Source organism: Vicia villosa, linkage group LG5, assembly GCF_029867415.1.
Source record: "Vicia villosa cultivar HV-30 ecotype Madison, WI linkage group LG5, Vvil1.0, whole genome shotgun sequence".
In the NCBI taxonomy this organism is placed as follows: Eukaryota; Viridiplantae; Streptophyta; class Magnoliopsida; order Fabales; family Fabaceae; genus Vicia; species Vicia villosa.
The window spans coordinates 167,929,293-167,956,014 of NC_081184.1; the positions used below are offsets into that span (position 1 = coordinate 167,929,293).

At 27.4% G+C, this 26,722-nt stretch overlaps 1 protein-coding gene and 1 long non-coding RNA gene across 2 annotated transcripts; one reads left to right on the forward strand and one right to left on the reverse strand.

Moving 5' to 3' along the window:
• The first annotated feature begins 541 nt into the window (after positions 1–541).
• LOC131608144 (inositol oxygenase 4-like) lies at positions 542–2,850 on the forward strand. Its single transcript, XM_058880076.1, has 10 exons — positions 542–701; positions 815–962; positions 1,063–1,144; positions 1,281–1,485; positions 1,568–1,680; positions 1,834–1,956; positions 2,080–2,149; positions 2,233–2,311; positions 2,398–2,479; positions 2,573–2,850. Exons 1-10 carry the CDS (start codon positions 671–673, stop codon positions 2,597–2,599), a joined length of 960 nt encoding a protein of 319 aa, XP_058736059.1. The 5' UTR covers positions 542–670; the 3' UTR covers positions 2,600–2,850.
• Positions 2,851–17,345: 14,495 nt separating this feature from the next.
• Positions 17,346–18,420, reverse strand: LOC131608145 (uncharacterized). The gene is made up of 2 exons (XR_009285512.1): positions 18,204–18,420; positions 17,346–18,074 (listed from the first exon to the last, which is right to left on the reverse strand). It is a non-coding gene; the product is annotated as an uncharacterized LOC131608145 (long non-coding RNA).
• Positions 18,421–26,722: the final 8,302 nt, after the last annotated feature.

Below are 26,722 nucleotides of genomic sequence, written 5' to 3' on the forward strand. Positions count from 1 at the left end.
GATGAGTAGATTCATTGTCAGTATTCAATCTTCAAATTCCACGTAATGCTGACTCATGTTTATCATTTTTCATTATTATTATAATACTTAATTTATGGAATGGAAATGTACACAGCGTATTTCATTTACAGCCTTACATAAGCTGTAGGAAATAAATCAATGAATTTTAAAATACAATCTAAATTATTTACTAATTTTAACACTATAAAATTAATAATGTTTTATTAAAAATAATTTATTTAAATTTTAAAATGATCAATTTACACCATTTAACAAAAAATTGTTAAAGAGAAAAAAATTACTTTTATACTATCAACCAAACCAATAAAAAAACTGTATTATGTCTAACCATGTTTTTATTTTACACTAACAATACATTATTTTTAATCATTTTGTGAAAATCGTTTTAAATATAGATTAAACTGAAATTATAGCTGTATTTTCATTTTTTACTAAAAATATTTTAAGTTACAATTGATAAACATAAAAACTGCAAAAAAGGAAGTAGCACGTGGATAAGCAGAGTTTCAATTTGTGTGCCTCCCATTCCTCCTAATTCACCGGATGCATATAAATACCTCTTCTTATTGCAACTATCATATCACACTTTTTTCTCTCCCCATTCTACCCCTTCTTTGTTTTTCTATTATTACAATTTCTGAAGGAGAACATGACCATTCTCGTGGAGCAAATTCCATTTGGTATTCATTTTTATATTTTGTTTCATTTTTATTATTATTATTATTATTATTATTATTATTATTATTCACATCATTATTTATGTAATAACAAGGTCATGTTATTATTGTTACAGGGTCACAATTTGAAGATACCAAAAATGTGCATTCTGAAACCAACACCAATGAACTTGTTCTTGATGCTGGATTTCATCAACCTGAAAAGGATTCTCAGAATCAATTGTTCCTTGCTCCAGAAATCAATTCATTTGGCCATACCTTCAGGTTTTTATTATTATTAATCATAATTCCATTTCACTCATTTTCTTTTAATTGAAAAAAAAATAAAATAATCTCACATGATTGGTTTGAATTATGTTTATAGAAATTATGATGAAGAAAGTGAAAGGCAAAAAGGGGTTGAGGAATTTTATAGATTGCAACACATCAATCAAACATATGATTTCGTAAGCAAATTTGTGTTTATGAAACAGTGACACAAACACCAGACACATTATTCTTTTTAAAGGTGTCGGTGCTAGTGAGATTTGTGTCTATTTGACATTGAAGAAAATTTAATTGTGACAAAAATTTGACATGTAGGTGAAGAAAATGAGGGAAGAATACAAGAAACTAGACAAAGCTGAAATGAGTATATGGGAATGTTGCGAATTGTTGAATGATGTTGTGGATGAGAGTGATCCTGATTTGGATGAGCCTCAAATTCAACATTTGCTGCAATCTGCTGAGGCTATTAGAAAAGATTATCCTAATGAAGATTGGTTACATTTGACCGCTCTCATTCATGGTAGGTGGATATATCATAATGCATACATATATCATTTCAATTTTATAATAATATTATAACAAATTTTTGTTGATTTTTTCAGATCTTGGGAAAATTCTTCTGCTGCCGAAATTCGGTGAATTACCTCAGTGGGCTGTTGTTGGTGACACATTTCCTGTAGGTTGTGCTTTTGATGAATCAAATGTTCACCACAAGGTAATTATAATTTATAAATTTCTTCTAAAAATTAGTGGCTGGACTCGATCTAACTCACGCATCTGCATTCGGATGTATCTGCACGGCTACCAACGGATACTGTTTGATCTTTAAATGATCAATCAATTTACCTAAATCTTGTTTCTGTTGCAGTATTTCAAGGACAACCCTGATGTCAAGAATTCTGCTTATAACACTAAAAATGGGGTCTATACTGAAGGATGTGGACTAGACAATGTGATGATGTCATGGGGACATGATGATTATATGTGTTTGGTAAGTTTTTAAATAATTCATTACACGATACTATAAATTGCGGTGTACTTATGGTACTAACCGTTTTGATCTTGATCAGATGGTTTAAATTGTGACCTGATACGCAGTATGTTTGATGCGCAGGTTGCTGAGGAAAATGGCGCCACTTTGCCAAAAGCAGGATTGTTCATCATCAGATACCATTCATTTTACCGTAAGCATTTTAAACATAACTAATTAGATATCTTTGTTTAGCTAATTTAATTCAATTACTGAAAACCTATGATGATTTTGCAGCTTTGCATAAGGAAAATGCTTACACTCACTTGATGAATGAACAAGATTTTGAGAATTTGAAGTGGCTCCATGTATTCAAGTATGTTTATATTTTAATTTCAACATTTTTGTTATCAATTACGCGAATTGTATAATTATTTACTTACGAGACATGATTTTGTACAGCAAATATGATCTTTACAGCAAAAGCAAAGTTCTTGTTGACGTCGAAGAAGTGAAACCGTATTACCTCTCGCTTATCGAGAAGGTGAGATCGAATTCCGATCAACACCAGTTTTTATCAATTGGTCGTGATTTTTCAATGTGAAGTACTTATTTTCTTTTGGATCTTATTTTGCAGTATTTTCCTGCAAAGCTGAGATGGTGATTAGTGAACTTTGAAGATACTTACGATCACGAATGAAGGGTTAAGGGTCTGAAGGAAACATATACTCATTTATTTTGTCTAGTGATTTGCAAAATTACTAAGAGATTAAAGGGTTAATCATTTTTTTTTCCGCGTAGTTTCAATAAGAAAGTCATATGTTTGTATTTGTATTTGTAATGCAGTTTGTAATCTGTTGCAATCAAATAAACAATTGGTTTCACAAATCTAAATAAAAAAATTATGTCTTATTATTTGTGTGGTCCTATTTGTATGATCAATAATTAATTTATGGAGTTCGTACCTATTGATACGAATCTGAAGCGTTATGATTAAATTAGTACAGCAACATACGGAGATGGAATTTAATGTGTGGATATAATTGAGGAACCAACCACTATCATACCAACTGTACCATTAATTTACAACAAAATTTTAGGGTACAGATTGTACTAGTTTTCTAGATGCATATTGTACACGTACCAGTTTTGGTTACCTTACAAATCTCAGGACTCAATTTGTTATCTATCACATGGCAGATAGTTTATACTATAGCTTATAATTTATAATATATCCTATAATTGATGTGATTAATAGCTTATAACAGATATTTTATAATATATTTATTTATAAATATAAAATAACATATAAAATATTTAATATATAATTATTTTATTTTAAAATAAAATAAATTATAAAAATAATATTAAATTTTTGTTAAAATAATAAAGATAAAACTTGAAAAAAAATATAAATTATAAATTAAAACATTATTTAAAATAATGTGTGAAAGATAAACTATAAATTCAAAAAATGTCACGTCAAAGAAAGTCATAATAATTTTGTTTCAGTATTTAAGTCCATAATATGATATGTTAAGTTAATTTTCAAATTCATACCATATCATATCATGTAGCTTGGAAATTTCTTTCTCTACCTTCCTCTTTTCTTGGCCACCTCTGGTGAAAAACCCAAAATACCCTCATTTCGGAAATGCATTTCCGAAAACACCTTTTTTTTTGGGAGGGGGTGTCTTCGGAGATGCATATCCGAAATATAGGTGAATCAATAAAATGAAGGTGAATCAATAAAATCAATGTTAATCAAAATTTCCTAAACAATTTTAAAGTTCAAAATTATTTTTAACTTATATAAATCAAAAACATTTTAATTCCATAAGTAAATTTTGAATTATATAGAATTAAATATAAAATTTATTCATTAAATAAAATTAAGACAAAATCTTTTTTTAATTTTTTTAAACTAAATAAAAAATTATAACTCATTTTTAATTATGAATCAGAATAGAAATATATAAATATAATAATAATTATTAATTTTGTAAGTGAAATATATAAATATATAATATATAAATATATAATAATTAATATATAATAATTAATATATAAATATATAAATATATAATAATTATTATAAATTAAAACACTCATTTTTATAATTTTTATAATTATTATATAAATATATAAATATATTTATAATTAATATATAATAATTATTATATAAATATATAAATATATAAATATATAATAAAACACTCATTTTTTTGATTTTTTTTGTAAATACATAATAATTATTATAAATATATAAATATATAAATAAAAATTATAACTCATTTTGTAAGTGAAATTATTTTAGTTTTTTTAATTAAAATCATTTTAAATTTTAAAATATGAATCAGAATAGAAATATATAATAATTATTATTTATAACTCATAAATTATATCAAAATATATAATTATTATTATTCATTACTCATAAATTATATCAAATTTATGATATATGAATTAATCCTAAAATTAATTTTTGGGATTTTTAGATTTTTTTTTTTGTTTTTTCGGAGATGCATCTCTGAATTAATCAAAATTCTAATTTTTGGGATTTTTTCGGAAATGCACTTCCGAAGTCTGGAAAAATTTAGAAAAAAAATATTTCGGAAATGTATTTCCGAAACAGGGGTAAAGTGGGGTTTTCGCTAGGGGTGACCCCATAGGGAGGTGGGTAAAGAAAAAATCAAAAATTTTATCTTGCCTTTTTAGTTGGGTTATAAATAAGTAGGATAGAATAAAAGAAATGGTTATGTTTCTTAGAAAATAAACTTAAAAAATTAAATATAAGAAAAACTGATTAAATTTAAAAAATATGTTTAAAAATAATAATAATAAATTTATGAAAAATTAAATATAAGAAATTAAAATTATTCTTATTATTATTATTATTATTATTATTATTATTATCATTATTATTATTTTCAAAAATATGTATGAATATTAAATTTTAAAACAATAATTTTGCAGTAAAGGTAATTTCTATTTGTTTAAAAGTTGTCTAACTTTATATTTTCTTTATTCATTGAATTTTAAAAAATTAAAATTAAAAATGTGAATATGATTTTTTTCACAGAGATAATTTTGTAAGTTGAATATAAAATATATTTTATGACATTATTTTTAAATGTGTAATTAAAATATTTTATAATATCTTACCACATGACTGCTAAGTAGGGGTGGAAATAGGCTAGGCTAGGCTTTAGAAGGCCTGAGTCTGACCTACCATAAACTTAAAAGGCCTAAGCCTGGCCTAAGGCCTATCATAGGCTCAGTTTTTAGGCCTAGCCTGACCTTTTTAAAAGCCTGGCCTGGCCTGAAAGCCTATTTAAAAAACCTTTATTTCATTAAAGTTTTTAATTTATCCATATTACTTAAGAAGCCTTATAGGTCGGCCTCTATATGCATATATAAGTAGACCTTTTTAGCCTTTGTTATATATATATATATATATATATATATATATATATATATATATATATATATATATATATATATATATATATATATATATATATATATGGTAGTCTATTTAGCCTTTTTTGCTAATATATATGTCTACATGGACCAACTTATTTAGCATATTTCTAATATATATGAAAATATAGGCCGGTCTATAAGGCTTCATAGGCTTTATTAATAGCCTAAGCCTGGCCTATTTAATAAAATAGGCTTTTAAAAAAGCCTAAGCCTTGCCTTTTTATTAAATAGCCCTGGCCTGGCCTGGCCTAGGCCTATGTAGGCTGGGCCGTAGGCCCCTGTAGGCCGGCCTGGCCTATTCCCACCCCTACTGCTAAGTTTGTGTCAATTACATAAGACAAATTCTCATTGAACTCATATACCTATTCACAGAGTCGCGGTAAAAACCGTAAAATAATCTTATATATTTCATATATGTATCTTTGAAGACATAATTTTTTTTTTAAAAATGTGACTTCGCATATGCACATCCGAAGTCACCCAATATTTGGTGTTGAAATTTTTCGGAGATTTATATCTGAAAAAACTCAATATTTATTAAAAAATTAAAATCAAGATGAATCAGTTGTATTAATAATATAATTAATTGTATTAATTAAAATATATAATTAAATATATACCATTTCAATCAAGATTTATAATTAAATATATATAATTTTTATCAAGATATATAATTAATTAAATATTTAAATCAACACATTATTCTCATATAAAATTAGTTAAAGAAAAAAATTTAATATAAATTAAAAATTATAATGCTTATAAAAGAATATTTTTAACATGATCATTTCATTAATTAACAATATTACTTTAATATTATTTTTATTGATTAAATAGTTCTGCATTGCATCTTTAATATAAGAGTGTTCAAGTTTATTCGAAACACACCAAATAAATAATGTTGTAGTCATTTAAAAAATAATTATTTTTTAAATTTAAAAAAATTTATGACAAATAAATTATTACAGAATTAAAATTTAATTAATTTTTTTATTTATTATTTATAACAATTTGTATTTAAGTTAATCTTTATTAATAATAACTCACTCTAATTATATTATGAATAATATTTTTTTAAAAATAAAATAATTTTCATTTTAGAATATTGGAATATTGTGGATATATATATATATATATATATATATATATATATATATATATATATATATATATATATATTCGAATTAATCAATATCTCAATTTTTTTTAAAAATAATTTTTTAAAATATGCATATTCAAAAAAAATACATAATATTTTAAATTTAATATTTAAATAAAAAATATTTAAGAGTTCAAATATACATATTGAAAACATCTCAAAATAAATAAGAAAAGGTGCAATAAAAAATTTCCATTACAATTATGAAGGAAAAACCAACATCAAATTTGCGGAATGGACCACACAATGATTGAGCAAAATGATTGTTGATGGGATATCTACTTAATATAAACCCAAGGTTGTCATGATGGCAACCCTAGCCACATGTCACCTTGGTAGCCACTCTAAGCTAAAAACCCTAATAATATTTTTACTATTTTGCCCCTATATTAAAAATAAATAATAATAATAATAATAATAATAATAATAATAATAATAATAATAATAATTAATATTCAACTTCAAACAAAAATATTTATTAAAAAAATTTAAATTTAATTCTTACTTTTTAAATCATATTTTATTTAATTTTTATTTTAATAAATACTAAAATTGTAACTAATACACTATATTAATGCTAATATATAAACATTAAAATATAAAATAAATACGTTAAAAGTTACTACTCATAAAAAAATAAAAAAATAAAATATGTAGAAATATTTTATAATTTATGATAGTTAAATTCAAAATATAAAAAAAATGATTTAATAGAAAGTAAATCTTTATTTCATAAAAAATTAATATAAAAATTTTTTAAAAAAAATATTTTGATTTTATATTATTAAAGTATTAAAAAATCCTTATAAACTTTAAACTATCATATAACTTAATGTTAGTTCTATTTTTAAATTATTATTTTTATAATTCAATTCTTTAACATATATTTTTTGGTTAACTTATAAGTGTATTTAATTTTTATATTAAGCCAATCTTTAAGTAGTTAAGCGTTATAGATTTAATTATGTTATATTTTTATAACTGATATCTGTGCACAAGTGTTATAAAAAAATATTTGTGTTATTTTTTAAATATAATTATATTATTATTATTATTATTATTATTATTATTATTATTATTATTATTGTTATACAATTTTTCTTACATTAACGCATTGAAAAATTCAAAACTCAAGAAATTGTTTTCCCTTTTTTAATAAATTAACAAAAAATATATACATTTAGAAATATAAATATAAATTCAAATTTTCAAGAAATTCTAATAAAAATATATACTAATAGAAATAAATAAAAAATTAACTTAAAAATTAAGTGATTCAAATTTTAATGCAATTTCTAATTTACTTTAAAATACATATAACATTAAGTTATAACTACGTATTTGAGTTTTTATTACATACTCTTTATATAAAGTTTTAAAAATTTTAAAAACATCATAATGTAACCGTTATACTTTCAATAATTTTAATGAATTAAACTTTAAAATACACAATTAATTTATCGCATTAAAGGTTCCAAAACATAAAAAGTAACCATTATTTATATTAATTGTTATATTGGAACTCCCATATATATAAAACTTATTTATATTATTATTTTTGAATATAGAATTTTTAAAATTTTTTTTATTTTGAAATTTTAATGTTATTAGTATTGTTGTTAGACAATTTTTCAATTTTTTTATTTTAATGCAATTTCTAATTTACTTTAAAATACATATAACATTAAGTTATAACTACGTATTTGAGTTTTTATTACATACTCTTTATATAAAGTTTTAAAAATTTTTAAAAACATCATAATGTAACCGTTATACTTTCAATAATTTTAATGAATTAAACTTTAAAATACACAATTAATTTATCGCATTAAAGGTTCCAAAACATAAAAAGTAACCATTATTTATATTAATTGTTATATTGTAACTCCCATATATATAAAACTTATTTATATTATTACTTTTGAATATAGAATTTTTAATTTTTTTTTATTTTGAAATTTTAATGTTATTAGTATTGTTGTTAGACAATTTTTCAATTTTTTTATTTTAATGCAATTTCTAATTTACTTTAAAATACATATAACATTAAGTTATAACTACGTATTTGAGTTTTTATTACATACTCTTTATATAAAGTTTTAAAAATTTTTAAAAACATCATAATGTAACCGTTATACTTTCAATAATTTTAATGAATTAAACTTTAAAATACACAATTAATTTATCGCATTAAAGGTTCCAAAACATAAAAAGTAACCATTATTTATATTAATTGTTATATTGTAACTCCCATATATATAAAACTTATTTATATTATTACTTTTGAATATAGAATTTTTAATTTTTTTTTATTTTGAAATTTTAATGTTATTAGTATTGTTGTTAGACAATTTTTCAATTTATTTTTAAATTTAAGATATTGAAAAATTCAAGACTGAATAAAATAATTTTTCATTATTTGTTAAATACATAAAAATATATGCTCATAGAAATATAATATAAATTTAAAACTTTAATATTATTATTGTTTATGTTAGACAATTTTTTTTTTTTTACATTACAACATTGACAAGCTCAAAACTCAAAAAAAATAGTTTTCCATTTCTTAATAACTATATAAAAACATATACATATAGAAATGGAAATAAAATATAGATTTAAAATTTCAATATTATAATAATCATTATTATATTTCTAATATATTTTTCCACTGTTTAATTAATTAAGAAAAATACATACTTATAAAAATAAAAATAAAAAATAAAAATAAAATATATACTTAAAATTTTGAAATTTTAATATTATTGTTATTATAAGTTTTGTTAGACAATTTTTTTTGCATGTAATTGAAAAATTCCAAACTCTAAAAATATTTTTCATTTTTTAATAAATTAATAAAAAATATATAATTTTTTAATAAATTCCAAACTCTTTATATAATTTTTTAAAATTTTAAAAACATCATAATGTGACAGTTACTCTTTCAATCATTTTAATTCATGAAACTTTAAAATACACAATTAATTCTAATGCATTAAAAAGGTTTAAAAACATCAAAAGTAAACGTTATTTATATTAATTCTCATATTTATATTAATTAATATATTGTAACTCCCATATATATTAATTCTTATTTATATTTATATTTTATTATTCTTTATAAATACCTCCTTAATTCTTATTTATATTTATATTTTATATTTTTTATTATATATATATATATATATATATATATATATATATATATATGTTTAATTTTCTTTTTATTTATGAATAGTATGGAAAAATTCATGCAAATATTAGAAAAATGAAATACATATATTTTCATTTGACATTATATTATGTCATTGCTACTCTAGAGGTATATGTACTAAAATTATTTAAAGAAAAATTATTTAAAGAATAATAGTTTCACTATATGTAACCTCTTACTAAACTTTTTCAGCATGCTACTAAACAATTTTTTTTTACATATATAATGCTATTTTTATACACATTTAAACTAAATTTTATATATTGTAACTTTTTTGATTCCACAATTCTCTGCTGACAAAATAAATAATAGTTAAGTTTTTCTTATAACAAGATCAATGGGTTAATTTTTTTCTCTTTCAAAATAAAATTTATTGAGGATTAAAGTATGATGATTAATTTTAATAATTTTATGTATTGTTCTATTATATAAAAAAATTTAATAAAATGATGATATAAAATCTTATCTACCAAAATTATGCTTATAAAAAATATATACTTTTAAAAACATTTCTTTTTATTAAATTTTTTAATGAAATATTTAATTCTCACCTTAATAGTTCTTATTTTAATTAATAAAAAAATTATAATCTCCTTTTTGTCTAATTCTCACTTTTAATTTTTATTTAAATAGGTTAATATTCTAACGTCTTTTAACATAAAATATATTAGCAATTGTTTTCTCTTTACTCAATAAAAATAAGAAAAAATCATTATTATAAAAAAAATTACATCAAATACTCTTATAACTTATAATATATTTATGTTATATTTTTTATATTTAAATTTAAATATTATAATATAAAATCTATGTTTCTATATACCTCATAAAAAAACATCTCTCAAGTAAAAATTAAAATACAATATATCATGTGAAACAATAATATCTCTTCTATTTCTTAATCGACTAAAAAGTATTTAATTTTTTACTTAACTATCAATTGAATTGTTCATTTCATAAAACTCATCATTTTTTAAATTTTATTTCTTACCATTTTTGCTTTTATTTTCTTTCATTATCATTTTAATAGTCATTGAAATTATAATTAATACAGATTATAATGATGATGATACATAATATGATGTTAACGAATGAACAAGTATTTTAAAATATTTTAATTTTGTTGGCATTCATTTAAAGAATTATCTTTGAAAAAATGACAAGCACTCATTAAAATTGATATGGTGTAAATCAATTTAATTAATAAAAAGTTATATTACCATAATAATTTCATAGTATTAAATATATTTATATTATATTATATTATATTATATTATATTATATTATAGATTTTTACTCACTTTTTAAAATGATTGTATTGAACATGATTAAAAAACAAATTCAATATAAAATATCAATATAAATATATTTTATATGTATACATAACAATTTAATAAAATTAATCCGCGCATCGCGCGGGTAGCCGTCTAGTTAATTAAAGGTTTGAACTTTGAACTAAAGGCTGACCACACAATTTCTTTGAATCCAACTGTCATTGATTTAAAACCACTTGAATTAATAAAAAAATATGGGTGATGCAAAATGTGACCTAAGGGAAGCAGGATCCTCTCCATTTTTCTCTCTCTTCATTTTCTTCATTATTATAGTTTTATATATAAATAACACGTATTTTCATGATATGTGACATTTATTTCACATTTATTTAATTTTATATACTCAAAACTATAGTAATGGAGTCTTCCATTTCTTTTAAGAAATGGAGAGGATCTCTACCCCTAAATGAACATGTTAAGGTTACTATAATTAGAAAATGTTGAATGTAATTAAATACAATTAAATTATATTTAAAGTATCAATATATTGAATGCTTGAATGCACGCGTTTCAAGAGAATATTTCTTGTGCCCCAATGGCACATGTTAGCTTTTTCTAAAAAATATATCATTTCAATTTTTTAATAAAAGAATAATATTAAAAATATAAATTGCAAACACACATAAATAAAATCTAAAAGGATATGTATCATTATTTTATTCATACGAAAATTTTAGTAGTTTATTTTTTCTAATTTGTATAATTACACATTTAGAAAATTGTAATAAAAAATAATAATTAATGAAAATCACTTTAAAAATATCAAAAAGAATAAATGTTAAATAGCTATATGATAAATTACATTTGACAAAATGACTGGTTTAATTATGATAAAATTAAGTAATTTCTTGTGTTCTAACTATGATAAAATTAAGTAATATCAAAAAGAATAAATGTTAAATAGCTATATGATAAATTATATATATTTAATGTAATAATAATTAATATCAAATTTTAACTTCTTTTTTTCTTTTTATATCATAGTCGAATTTGGAGTCAATTATAAATCAAGTAAATTCAATCTCTTTTCGATCATAGTTGCAGGAATCAAATTGCATTTCGACCTATCAAATTCAACGTCAATCACCACTTATCAATTAACAATTGATTCAATCTTAACTTTTTTTAGACACGCCTCTAGATGTAATATAACATATGAAATTAAATTAAAGTTTAAAATCATCAAGAAATTAATGTATGAGATAAGATTAATTTCAGTATTAAAATTGAATATATTACAAATACTAAGAACATATCCGACTTTTTGTTTTTTGGTTAATATTCAATTTGTATATGCCACATTATAGAGAATTTGAAGGAAGTGAAATCTATTATAAAAAACATAGTTTTTCCATGTTTTTTTTATTAGAACTTCTCAATATTTTATTAATATCATAACATTGCCATATTGAATTTTTGAAATATTTTTTATTTATATTTATCTAATATAGTTTTCACGTGATAATTTATATTAATTTAATTAATTCAAAACAAAATGATTTAAATATTTTGCAAATGTCTCATATTGGAAATAGGTGAAGCTTGTGACCCTAGAACCTAAACCATAGTATTATATTTCGCCATTGTTACAATTCACAAGATTGACTTCAAATAGTTTTGGAGCTTTGAAAAATAATTTGGAAAAGAGTTAGAGAAATAATTAAGTATAAAGAAGATTTGAAACATAAAAGAAGAAATTTTTTTTAGGCTAAATATCCTTTTTGTTCGTTTATCTTGACCTCAGTGTCCATTTAAGTCCCTTAACTATAAAAAAGATCGGTTTGATCTCTTATCTTTCCAAACAGCGCTATATTAGTCTCCCTCTATTAGGTCCGTTAGTCAAAATCAAAAAGAGGACACATGGCATACACATGGTGCTAATATGGATTAAACATTATAACAAAATAGTGAAATGCAAAGGTAATATCTCATTTCAGTTGTCAAATGCTAACCCTAACAGAGAGGAGAACTGGAAAGGGAACGAAGGCGAAGTAGAGAAGCGAAATCGAAGGTGAAATCCTGGGCGAAGACATAGCAAAAAAGCTTACACGCCATTGTTGAAAATGATTAGTAATTAGGTTTATGATTATGTCTCGTAAATGTTAGCTAAGTTTTTAGGATTTGAAATGTTATCTGCATTAGATGTTAGATTTTTATGCATGCACTTGCTAAATGTTAGGTATTCAAATGTTATGGTTTATTGTTTGATATTTTATTAATTAGACATGATATACTGAAATTATACTCGGTTATAATTTTGTATTTGCTAGAAAATAGGTAGAAATGGATGAATATTTGCATCTGGTAATTCATCATGTTGGTGAATTTATTAATAAAGATTTAATTGAATACGAAGGAGGAAAAATTCAGGATTTTGAAAATAGATGTTGACAAGTGGAGTTTTTTGAGTTAGGTATGTATTGAAGGAATTAGGTTATACTGAAATAGATATAATATATTACAAGGATTCTATCATTGGGATGCACATTTTGGTTGATGACAAAGGTGCATTAGATATTGTTGATCTTTGTATGGTGCACCTAAATGTTGATATCTATATCCAACACCCCTTGTCTCAACCTGAACATTATAAGGATCCCATTAATGATGAAAAAGATGTTAACAATGAAGAGATTTAGGAAAGACCAATTATTATCGATCAATAAGTCACTAACTTTGAAAGATAGAGCAGAATGATTGATAATGGGGATATTAAAGGGTTGAGCTAAAGGCTGACCACACCATTTCTTTGAATCCTGCAGTCATTAAAACCACTTGAAATTTTTAATAGGTGAACACTCTGGTACTCTTGAATTTAGTTGGGTACCGGTACCCTCATCCAATGAAATAAAATTATTCATTACCATGTCAACTTTTGAATCATTTTATTTTAAAATAAATTATAATTTTTAAATTTTCTTTAAGGGTATGTTTGGATTGATGGAATAGGATGGAATTGAGCAGAATGGAATGGAATAAGTTTATGTTCCATCGTTTGGATTGGTTAATGGATGGAATACAGTGGTATTAGATGGAATGCATTACATCCCATTCCACCATTTTTTGTATCCTCTGATTTGGGCGGAATGAAAAAATTACTTTACTCCATCTTGAAGTTCCCAAACAATGGAAAGACTTATTTATTCCATTCTGCTTCGTTCTGCTCCATTTTATCCCGCTTTGTTCCATTCCGCTCCGTTCTTTTTATTGTATCCAAACATAGCCTAAAGGTACTGGTATTCATCTACTTATCATGGGTACCTAAGAATATACCTTTTTAATATTGCGACACTTGCTCTGTGACGGTTCCATAAAAAATGCCCTAGTTCAATTTTAACGTCAAGTATTGAGTAAAAGACATGTCTCTTTTTCATATGGCACTAAGTTCCTTTCCCTTAATTTGAAATCCATCATTCTTAAAAACCATCTCTTCAAGTAGCACTTACTCTCTTTTTATGTTTCTTGTTTTCCCCTTCAAAATATTGATTTCAAAATATTGATGTGCCAGTTTCTTTTATCTCTCGTCCCGCTGTGCTCGACTTGTCCCTTTCCCAATTTCTTCCCCCAAAAACTTAAATGGTTCCTTATGCTAAAAAGTTAATCCCTTAAGTTCTTGAAATTTATCAAATCTCTCATGCTCTTCAACACAATCTAGCATTTTTTGTTATTGAGCGACTAAGGATGAGGAAGTCAAGCACTCAACAAAATAACACAGATATTTTGTGTGATCAATCCGGGAGGAAAAACATTTTACAATTGTTTTCATCAGTCTTTTAAATGTGTGATATAAGGTAAGAGGTAACTTTATCCTTTTTAGAGCTTTTTCGAATGACAAATAGGATATATGAAGAAACATAACCAAAAGCCGCCAAAATCAGGACAAGCTAGAGCTCTCCGAGCCTGTACCAACAAAAAAGTCCAAATATGAAGAAACACAACAAGAACACATCCAAGGGAGGTCAAAGACACTCATATCACTATTGACTCAAAAGCATTCCAGGGTTCATAAGTAAGCCAAAAAAGCACATGAGGTGCTCACAAACCTACAAGATATCATTTCCAAGCCAAGAGGATACTTGTATCTTTCATGTATTTCACGGTCACCGCAAGGCCAAAAAACACAATATCATTCCTATATTTCAAAACCGACTAAATCGTGGCATGCCAAACCATCAAGAAACACCCCCCCAATCTTAGTTGGATCACTAAGCGAAAAAACATCTGGAAAAGGGTCAAATTATCTTTAGGAAAAACTACTCACCAACCCAACCAACTAAAAAATCCTATACCAAACAGTAACCACTAACTCGTAAGTCACAAAGAGATAGGAAGATGATTAAGTGAAAGATACACAGAAAGAGCAAGAGAATGTATCAAAGCCCATAAGAACCCCTCTTCAACATGTTTTCTGTTATGGGATTATGGTCCTGCAAAAGCTGATGGGAGAAGATAACGATTTTATAGGGAGCCTAAATGCCCCAGTTAAAAAGAAGAACTACCTCCACAAAACTGATATGACGATCTAAGTGAATCTCATGGGCTAGAAGAAAAGAATAGGCGGTTGTCACAAAATAAGTCTCGTCATTAGAATGACACTTCCTCCACTCATCACTCTCAGCAGAGGGAGCAAAATCCCTTATCATTGACAGAAGATCGGAAATAAGAGCTTGCTCATGGTTGAAGAGGAAGTTACACCTCCAATTGAGCTCTCAAATCCAAACATACTCCTCCTCCTACCTACCTACTCAACAGATCGATGAATTTGATCAAAAATAAAAAACAATTCAACGAATCTAAATCTAAGAGGTGTGTATTTCTAACCCGATGTCTTTTTAGAAAGAAGTGAGGAAGTCGTTCCCTTTTTATTTAGAAGAATAGGCTGTAAAGTTTGTGATTTCTCCCTTTATTCAACAGTATAGGATGTAGAGTTTGTGATTTTTATACAAATTTGTTCTTGAAACTCATTTACATTTCTACTTGTTAGATTGTTTTACAAACAAAAATTTGCATTAGTTAACAATATTCATACGAATTTCATAAGAAGTTTATAGCTAGCATGTTGGACTTACTGTACATGTGGACATGCATGCCAGCCAGTACAGGAGCATATTTTTCGATTTGGAAATTCTTAATTTCACGTCCTACTATTTTTAACATCATACAACGCATGTCTTGAGGTGGAATAGTACACTCCACTTTATTTTATGCTTTTAAAAATATCAGTAGTGAAATTTGTACAGTTATCTTCATTAGTAATTTTTATTTTTATCTTAAATCTTGTCGTATTTAATTCCATATACTATTTATGTAAAAATGGAATATTATAATTGTATTCATTATAAGTTTCAATGAAGGCAGATAAATTTCAATCGACCGATTCAAGCTGACAAATCCATTATAATTTTTGTGCAAACGATGTAGATTGGATCGGGTATCAGATTGATTCAGTTGTTTAATTTGAATAGTATAAAGTTGATTCGGTCGGACTCAAATAATTATTTTGAATCTGTCGAAAACTAAACCCGATCGATGTCAATTAATATTTGTTTCGTTTTTTAGCCAGTATGATAACCTTTTATGTTGTAGCTTTCGTAAAACCTAACCATGTTCATTCAATTTTCATATTGTTTCTCGTAAATGAATATTAATGAAGATAAATTGATTTTGATCTAAGAGCCTTTTCTTTGGTTTTTTTCAGATGTTCTCTCTCTTTTTTATATAGCATATAGGAGTCAAGATAAATGCTCGATAAAGTCAAAATAGAAAACCTCCTTCACAGTCTTTGTCACATTATTGGACAATCCAAAAAAATGTATCAATCTTTGAGGAAGAGAAATCAAACTCAATGAGCCTCTGAGATCAATAATTTGTTTGGATGGGACAAACCAATACACCATCTTATTATTCTATAAAGAGTATGGATCTCTTAGAGACGATTGCAGTTAGCTGCAATCAGAACAACGTTTTCTTTAGATTGCATTTGTTCGAAAGAAAAATTGTAACTATTTAGCTTCCATTCGATTGTTACATGCAGTGGAAGAAGCTTTGAAGAGTTTAAATCATTTTTATGGAAAGGTTGCTGATAAATAGAGTGGAACAACGAAACAAAGGTTTAGTGTTGCAATTTCATTGTTATGTATAGGACTACATGAGTTGGGTCAACCCACAAAACCCACAAATCAGATTTTATGCCAAGTTTTTGAAAAGTTACATACAGTAGGCAACAAGTTGAATATTTTTATTATTCACATCAAGTTTTGGATTACAAAGGCAATGCCAAACACATTGATACAAGCTTCCCCACTAGATTTAAAATGACAAAGTTCTCAGTTTACAATAGGTCTAAAGGGACACGAGTTGAATTAAAATACAAAATTCCTTAGGGTATGTTTGGATATCACGAAATGAACGGAGCAGAATGGAATGGAGCGGAGTGGAACGGAGCGGAACGAATGTACCATTCCATTGTTTGGAAATTTTAGAACGGAATAAGACAAATTATTCATTCCGCCCAAATTGGAGGGGAAGGAATATGGTGGTAAGTGATGGAATGGAATGGAATCCATACCACTCCTTTCCGCTCCGCTCCATCCGTTTTTAAATTATCCAAACAACGGAATATTATTTTATTTCATTCCGCTCCGCTCCGCTCCATCCAATTCCATCAATCCAAACAAAGCCTTAAACTACAAGAAGGATCTCCATTATATTCAAACCTCATTTGGCACATGAATTCAAGCTTTACAAAGCTAAGAATCCCCCTATAAGTCATAAATCTAAACCTAAAGGTATCTACCAAGAAATATGGCCATCCTAGACCTGTCACAATACGTCGGTAAGGAAGAAATCAGCATGACTTAATTTGTTCTAGTTAACAAATCAAACTTGCAGGAAAAGGCTAAGTCATGAAACTTGCCAAATATGCAACACTAGGTTTGCCATGAATCTGCACAAAAACATTGCACCATGATCAGAGCCCAATAAAGAGACATGTTCCAAACTATGAGCAACATGAAATTTGCTGCAACGATCTACCAAAATAGTTCAAAGGAAGGAGCGAAATTGAGGGACTTACCTCTGAACACCCGCTGGAAAATCAAAGGAAGAAGAAGATTGGAGCGAGACGGAAGCCAATTAGTTGCAGAAACCACCGCGACCCGCGGCCATTGACGAAACCCCTTCTCCTCCGCCGCGGTTCAACCAGGCGCTCCATTTGCCATCTCACGCCAGAGTTGCTGCTGATAGCGCCTCTCATTGGGCAACACTTGTTCCTCAGTTTTTTCTGAGCCCGTTAGATTTTTCTAGTTTGGTCTTAATATTTCTAGCTTTTTTTTAGTAGAATATTTCTAGTATTTTTAGTTTTAATGGTTTCTTTCTTAAATAGTATGGTAATTTAATCCAATTAGTATTATTAATAAGAATTGATTAATTTGATTAATTAACATTACTTAATTAATTTCACTAGTTGATTTTAATTAATTTTATTCGATTTTGTTTATTTTTTAAAATGTGTGTATTTACACTAGGGATGTCAATGGGGCGGGGCGGGGCGGGGATACATTCCCATCACAATCCCCGCCCTCGAATTTATTCGCCATCCCCGCTTCGGATCTCCGTTACGGAGGATTTTATCCCTCATCCTCATCCCCGCGGGTCTCCATGGATCCCCAAGGTTCATGCGGAGATCCAGAAACATGATTTTATTATTTTAAACAAAATTAATAGTAAAAACTTCAAAAACTAACCACAAGAAATTTAGAAATTATTTCTTTAAGATAAATATATTGTTTTAACAATATTTAATTTATAATATTGACTTATTGAGTGTCATGACCACCAAAATTTTAAACTACAAAAAATTGAAATAATCATTTAGATCTCATTCTTTTACTAACAATACATATATTTTTTTAATTTGTGTATAAGATTAATTATATGAAATGACAAATAAACTTACATAATAATTTAAAATTATATATAAATTAAGGATATTATGTTATTTTGGGCGGGGCGAGGACTCCACGGGGTGGGGGATATTTACGCCACCCCCGTCCCCGAAGTGTCTTCGGGGAGACTTTTTTCCCCATCCCCGTCCATGCGGGGGAAAAACTCCCCGTCTTTGGGGCCCAAACGGGAATTCCCACGGGGATCCCCGCTAACAGAGGCAAGTTGACATCCCTAATTTACACCATCCATGGTGAGTCTTTGTTTACTTATTTTTTATGATTTAAGGATTTGTCTCATTGACCATGTTTTCTTCTCACACTTTCTTGATGGAAGAAAAAAGAAGAACATTGGGTTGGTTTTTATTTTGGTTTGTTTTTTTATGTTGAAAGAGAAAGAGATACGGTGGAAGATGAAAGAGATATTATTATGATAAAAATATTGATTTGGGTTCAATGTCAAAGTTGATTTGGTGGTTTAAACACATTCCTTTCATTTTCTTTTGTTGATTTAATTTTACTGTAAGTTTCTTATTGTCACAGAACCGATGAAGATGCCTCATGAGCATCTCACTTGTCTCTTTGTAAGTACTTTTCTTTCTTCTGAATGCATGAATATTGGGTCTAAAATTATAAAGGTTGGTATTTTAATGAACCAAAAATGAATAACGGGATAAAATGCATTCTATATGTTCGATAAAATGTTAGTTCTTATGAAGGGTGGTGTCTTAACAAAATCAAGCACCTTTTTCATAATCAAAGTTCCAAACCTCGATCCAACGTCGAGTTGATTTTTCAAAACATTTTCAAAATAAACTTGGTGTGAAAAAGATTGGTTGAGCACCTTTTGCTCCTCCAATTCCAAGTATTAGACCATTTATTGTTCCAGACTTGTGATCAAATACTTGTCCTCTATGCATAAGGAACCCTAATAAGTGAACCTTGTTTCACGTCACCATTTTCATAAGAAAACTTTTGGGATGAAGACGATTGGTTGAGCACACTTTACTCCTCCGATTTCTAATAGCTAGATCGTTTGTTGTTCCAGACTTGTGATCCAATACTTGTCACCTACATAAAAAACAACTTCAACTCATCAAACTTCTTTTTTTCCCTCGTGCGACTTTCCAAAAACCCTTTAAAATCAAATGTGTCTTAGCCATTTCAATACGAAACGAACACAAAGACTTAATCTCCCTGAACAAGCAAAACAAGTCAAATTTCAAACCTTTGAAATGTATAACGCATCATTCTTCTAAAATCAACCAAACAAATTTGTGTTCTTTAAAAGAACTACGGAACTCTGACTTTCCCATCGCACGAGTGAATACGTAGGCACAAGATGTGATGTCTTGGCGAACCCAATAAACTAAAAAACAAAAAACCTTCTTTTATTTTTTTCTCGCTCACTAAGTAGAAGATAAAAAATGATTTAGGATAACACTCTTTCACAATCACTAACTAAATAGGTTCAGTTGAGTACAATGGACATGAGGGGTGCTAATATGTTCCCCTCGCGTAATCGACTCCCGGACCCGATATGGTTGCGATGACCATTTTTTCCCCGTGGGTTTTACTTGATATTTTCCCATTCCTTTGGAACAAATAAAGATCGATGGTGACTTTGTTTGTATTCTGAGTGTGCCATGCGCTCGGGTATTTTTTTCGCGCCGCGACACCCACAAATCAAACATTTATTATTACAAATTTGATAAATATTAACTTAGTTGTTGCAATTTTAATCTCTTAACATTTACTATATTACTGAACTATAATTTTAACTAATTTTGAATGTTTCACTATTTGATTATTTTGATGCTAATATAATGTTATATCATGCAACTTTAGTTTATTGCTATAAGTTTATGATAATTTTGAATAGTTGATGTTGTCATTTATTATTTTATGATGCTAAAAGTTAGCAAAAATAGGTTATCTATTTTTTTAAAAGATAAAAATGTTAATTAATTTTTATAAAATAGTTATCATTTAATATTAATAAAATAGAAAAATAATTTGAACAACCCACTACCCAACTTAATCCAACCTAAAAATTAATGGATTTATTCAAATTGGCACATTGGTATAACCAGTGGTTAGTATTGGATTTGGCAAAACACAACCTAAATCGGCTCACGTGCACCCATAATTATTATGTATTTAAATATTTGTTGTAGTGTTTATGCATTATTGTTATACCTTTCCTAAGACGGAAGTCATTATCAGGGCCAACTCAATTAATTCAGAGGTCTCGATCTAATTTAAAAAATAGACCCAAATTAAAAAATAAAATAATTATAGTAATTAAAAATTACGCGTTAAAAATACAATTATATAGTAGTATTAATAAAAAATAAATTTAATTATAATAGATTTAACTTTTTGTTAATCTTATTTTTATATATTGGGTTTTTATCATAACATTTTTTCATATATTAGATTTATTATAATATTTTTTATGTTTATTAATGAAAAAATTTAGGCCTCCCAACATTTGGGGCTTTGTGCTGTGGAGTTTGTTGCTCTTGTACAGGATCATCCCTGGTCATTATAAGTTTGCATATCTTTTAAGTCTTGACTATTTAACAAATTTGTCAAAGTTTTTGACATGTATAGATAAGTCATGACACAGTAAATCAACCTCATCTTTGTGGAATCTTATTTTGCAAGTTACTAATCAAGGGAGTTCCATTAAAAATGAACATGCTTTTGGTGATGACAACTCGTCTTTGATGACAACTAAAGTAAAGTGTAAAACGACTAAAGATGCAACCAGATCAATAGATCTTGATAACTTGGAATCTTTGATGATGACACCTAAATGTAATATAATTCAAGCCTCGTCTTAAAGTAAAATTCAAGCAAGTGTCTACAAGATGGAAGTATGTGACAAAGTCTTGAAGTATCTGAAAGTCTGCCCGAATCGTCTAAGTGAATATACATTGTAAAGGCATTAGGGCTTTCTCGTAAAGTATACGTCTAATCACCCACACACAAACAAGTTTTTAAACATATTTTTCTAAATAAAGTTATTTTAAAAAATTTCTTGAAATCATGTCATATGAGTTAGGAGTTGTCAGAAAAGCTATGGACAAATTTTTGTCACTGCCAATCGATTGGCACTAATACAAAATCAATAGGGTTAGTGCAAAAATGTTCCCTAACATATTGGGATTACATCTTAATGATAGGAAACTACTATATATCTTTTCTTGCCTTTTAAAGTGTTTTAGTCGATTAACTGTAGGTCATCCAATCGGTTGGTGCATGATGCCAATCGAATGACACGTCAATTATGGCTCCAATTTTTTTTATTTGTGCCAAACTTTAACCTATAAATAGAGGTCCCTTCCCATTTTTTTCATATCCAAAAATATGAGCTCTCACTCCCGACTCTCTCTATCTAAAAATCTTATTTTTACTTTCTCTCACTAAAGTTTAGTGAGGCAGTTGTAATTATAGAAGGGTAAATTTGTAAGTTCATCAATGGAGTTTGTTTTACCTTGGTTGAATAATTCATCCATTCAGGGATTGTTTATTTGGGTTTTAAGCTAAATTTATCAAAGGATTGGTTTTTGTGGATTTAGTTATTAAGTCCCTGTGTAAAAGTCTTTATTCAGTTCAAATTCAACCCAATGTTAAAAGCTTATTAAGGTTGGATATCGTCCTGTTATTAAAATCTCCTAGATTCTTAGTTAGACCGGTATAAAACCACGTTTCAGTTCGCGAGCTCAGTGTGGTGTTAAAAGCTCTCTTAGGTTCAAGACCAGCCCGTGTAAAATCTTGGTTTGAAGCTTGAAGACTAGTTGCTCTGAATTTCTTGTGGAAAAAGGATTAACCGCTTCGATACATTGTTTAGACGGAAGACTCACCGCTTATATCCTTGTTTGTTGTTTGGTTGGAAGTTAGCCAAAAACGTCATTTTCCTTGTATAAAGGGGTTCGAGGGTTGAACCTACTAAAAGCTCTTAAGTTTATTGGACACTCTCAAGATCAAATCTTGGAGAAAGGACTAAGTCATTTTTTACTAAACCTGTAAAATTCTTGGTGTCTTCTCTCTTCCCATAAACTTCTAATTTTCGCACTTTATCTTCTAAATTTTATTTTCCGCGGCTTACTTTCAAAATTTTCTATTTTTTAAACTTTAAAATTAATCCAATTTTTTAAAACTCAAGTTTTTTAGAAACATACAATTCACCCCCTCTTGTGTATGAATTCACATGTCCAACAAATGGCATCAGAGCCTAACTCTTCTTTAAGGACTAATTGTCTAAAAAGGAAAATGACTTCCAACACCTTAAAGGGGATCTTTTCTAAACACATCTCCACCTTTTAAAATTTTCTTCAAAGTATCAATTATGAATTATAGGAAACATTAATCAATAGTTTGTTTATCACTACTCATCAAGTAGATGATAAAGTAATAGATAAACCCGTGTCCCTTTGACCAAAGAAGAAACAAGAAATTTTGGAATAAATTTCAATACAAAGAGTTTTTAGTAATGTCTCTAGATGACACCAAATTATTTTATCTTCAAATTATCAATTATGAATTTTAGGAAACATTAATCAATAGTTTGTTTATCCCTACTCATCAAGTAGATGATAAAGTAATAGATAAACCCGTGTCCCTTTGGACCAAAGAAGAAACAAGAAATTTTGGAATAAATTTCAATACAAAGAGTTTTTAGTAATGTCTCTAGATGACACCAAATTCTTTTATGTTCATAATTGCAAAATCACTAAGAAAATGTGGGATACTCTTAAAATTATATATGGAGTTTCTCCAAGAATCGAGCAGGAAGAGATGAACACACGAGTAGAAGAAGAAGAATTGGAAATTGAATTCAATATTTAAATCAAAAGACGAGAGCCTTCATGAATTTCAAGAAAAATCAAAAGAAAAGGAGATTATAAAGAAATTGAATGAGCTAGTTCAATTACTTTAAGATGAAGTTACAATCTTAGGAAATGAAGAATCATCAACTTCATCAAACTTCTATTATACAACTTTGATGATATCTTTTGAAAGAACTTACTCAATAGTTAAATGATTTTTGGAAGGTCCAACATCAAATAAAGGAACCTCGTGCATGTGTAAGAAACTATGAAGAATAAGTAACTTCAACTGGAATATTCTAAAGAAGAAAAGGAGAAGAAACATTAACCTCGGGGAGAACCATAAAAGAATCTTCTTTCAATGAAGAATATGAAGTTTACTTAAAGGCATCATACGAGGAAGATGATGTTGAGGTGATTAAACAATCTTATAAGCAATTGTTTAAAATTAGTTATGAGTTGGTTAAAGAAAATAATATACTTAGAAAACGCTACTTATACCTAAAAGGGTATTTAGGCTTTCTTGAAGAAAGCAATACATCACTTAATTTAGAAATAACTAAATTAAAAACTCAGATAAATCCCGTGAGACTTGGGTCTTTTTGAAAAAGGGAGTAAATGAATTGAATGAAACCCTAGGTAAGTTTATCCAAAGGAAACAAAATCTTTACTTGATTCTATCAATTCAAAAGTCTTACATAAAAAAGAATGGACTAGAATTCAAAAAGGATAGAAAACCTTTTAAAGGCGTAGATCACAAGAAAAAGAATCGTCTAGTTTATAAATGCACACACTGTAAGAGATTTGGACATTTATAGCCTTTTTGTTTGGACAAATTGAAAATTTCTAAAGGTGATAACCCTAGACCTTCTGGAAAAACTAGCACATGGACCCAAGAAAAATTGGGTCCAAAAGGTGAAATCTTAGTGTTTTACAAGTATGCTTTATAACTCAAAGTTTGAAAGATGATTAATGGAACTCTGCAAAACAAGAGGTATAATCGTAAGTGTAATACGGTGAACTGACTTTTTATCGATCGAAATGTCGCGGTAAGCAAGAGTCGCCACCGACTTTTATTTTATCCAAATTAATTAGAAAGGCTAAAAGAACAGGAAAAACCTTTTAAATAAAATAGGGTTCGGGGGGTAATTATGCAAAGGGAAGGTGTAAGGCACCCTTTGCATCCATGGTTATCCATGGGCTCTTAACTTGCTTTGCTCTTTTTGTTTCAGAAAGGTAGAAGAAGAAGATATGGACTTTAGCTTGTGAATAAGCGTTGCCCTTTTGAAAAATTTTGAGAAAGAATATTTGAAAATATTTAGAGCAAGGCAAAGCAATTTAAGAGCAATTTACCTTATATTTGAGAAATCTGTTCTTTCAGCCTTTCAGAGCGAAAGGGTCTATCCTTGCCATAAGAGGGCAGGAAGCCTTTCATTTGGAGGTTTAAGGGTCATCGAAATATCCTTTGCCATAAGACTGTCCCATGCCATAGAAGGGCAGGTAGTCTAAGGCAAGGATCAGAATAAGCCTTTTCGTAGGCAGCCAGAAGATACCTCAGCCTTTTCCGTAGGCAACATCCGAGGGTCGAGGTCATGTTAGTGTATCGAAGGCAGCATCATTAGGGTCACATGACCTTTATTTATCGAGGCAACATGGCTGAGGTATCCTCGTATTCGAGGGACGTGGCTTATTCTGCAAAAACACAAAGGCAACAGGCAACAAGGCAACAGGCAACAAGGCAACAGAGAGGGTTACCCAAAAAGTGTGCGTGTGTGCACCAATCACGTGATTATGTTCAGTTATGTTATCTTATAAAATTACGTGATTCTAATTCAATTAACAGGCTTGCACTCCCTAGAATTACTAACCACACAATAATATAACAATAATAATGGGGAAGGGAAATTGTAACCAGCGGAGGAGAGGGGAATTGAAACCAGCGGGATATAAAAATAAAAGGCAAAAGGTTTAACACAAGTAATAATTTGTAAATAGGGTTTAGGGTTACCAATACTTGTAGCTTTGGCAGTTGACAAACCCTGAAAATTGGAAAAGAAAGAATAAACAGAGGGGTGAGTGCATTATCGGTTCGGAGGCAAATGAGGTTAACCTTAATAAAATAAAAGATAAATAAATTAATAATGAATGATAAATAATACTTAGCTTTGATTTGGATTTGATCTGATATGGTTGGTTAGAGTCGGAGGAAACCTCGGGGGTAACCCTGAAAAGACAAGGCAGAAAGAGAGGGAGTGAATGTATGCACAGTTCAGAAATATAAGGACAAACCCTAAAATTAAAAAGGAAACAGAATAGACATCGAATAAATAAAATACTTAGCTTTTGTATTTTGATCGGGCGTGTTATCGGAGTGAACCATGTTGATAACCCTGAAAGGCATGAAAAAGGCACAAAGAAATATTTTCAGTGTATTATCAATCCTGGTTAAGATTCAAATGGAATATAATGGTAAATCGATTTAATTAATTATTGGTCTTGCGACCTAATTAATTAAATCGAGGCAAAAGACTAAATTGAGTAAAAAAATAATTTTTTTGGAATTTTTTGGAATTAAAATAAAATAATTATTATTTTTAATGATTTAAAGATAAAATAAATTAAATGAATATATAAATAATTACATTTATAAATAAATAAATAAGCATGTAAAATAAATATTTATCATATATAAAAAAAGTTCTTAAAACAAATAAATAATTTACTATTATTAATAAGAAAAAAAAAAGATATTGAAATTAATATATATATATATATATATATATATATATGTATAAGTATAAATAAAAATCAAA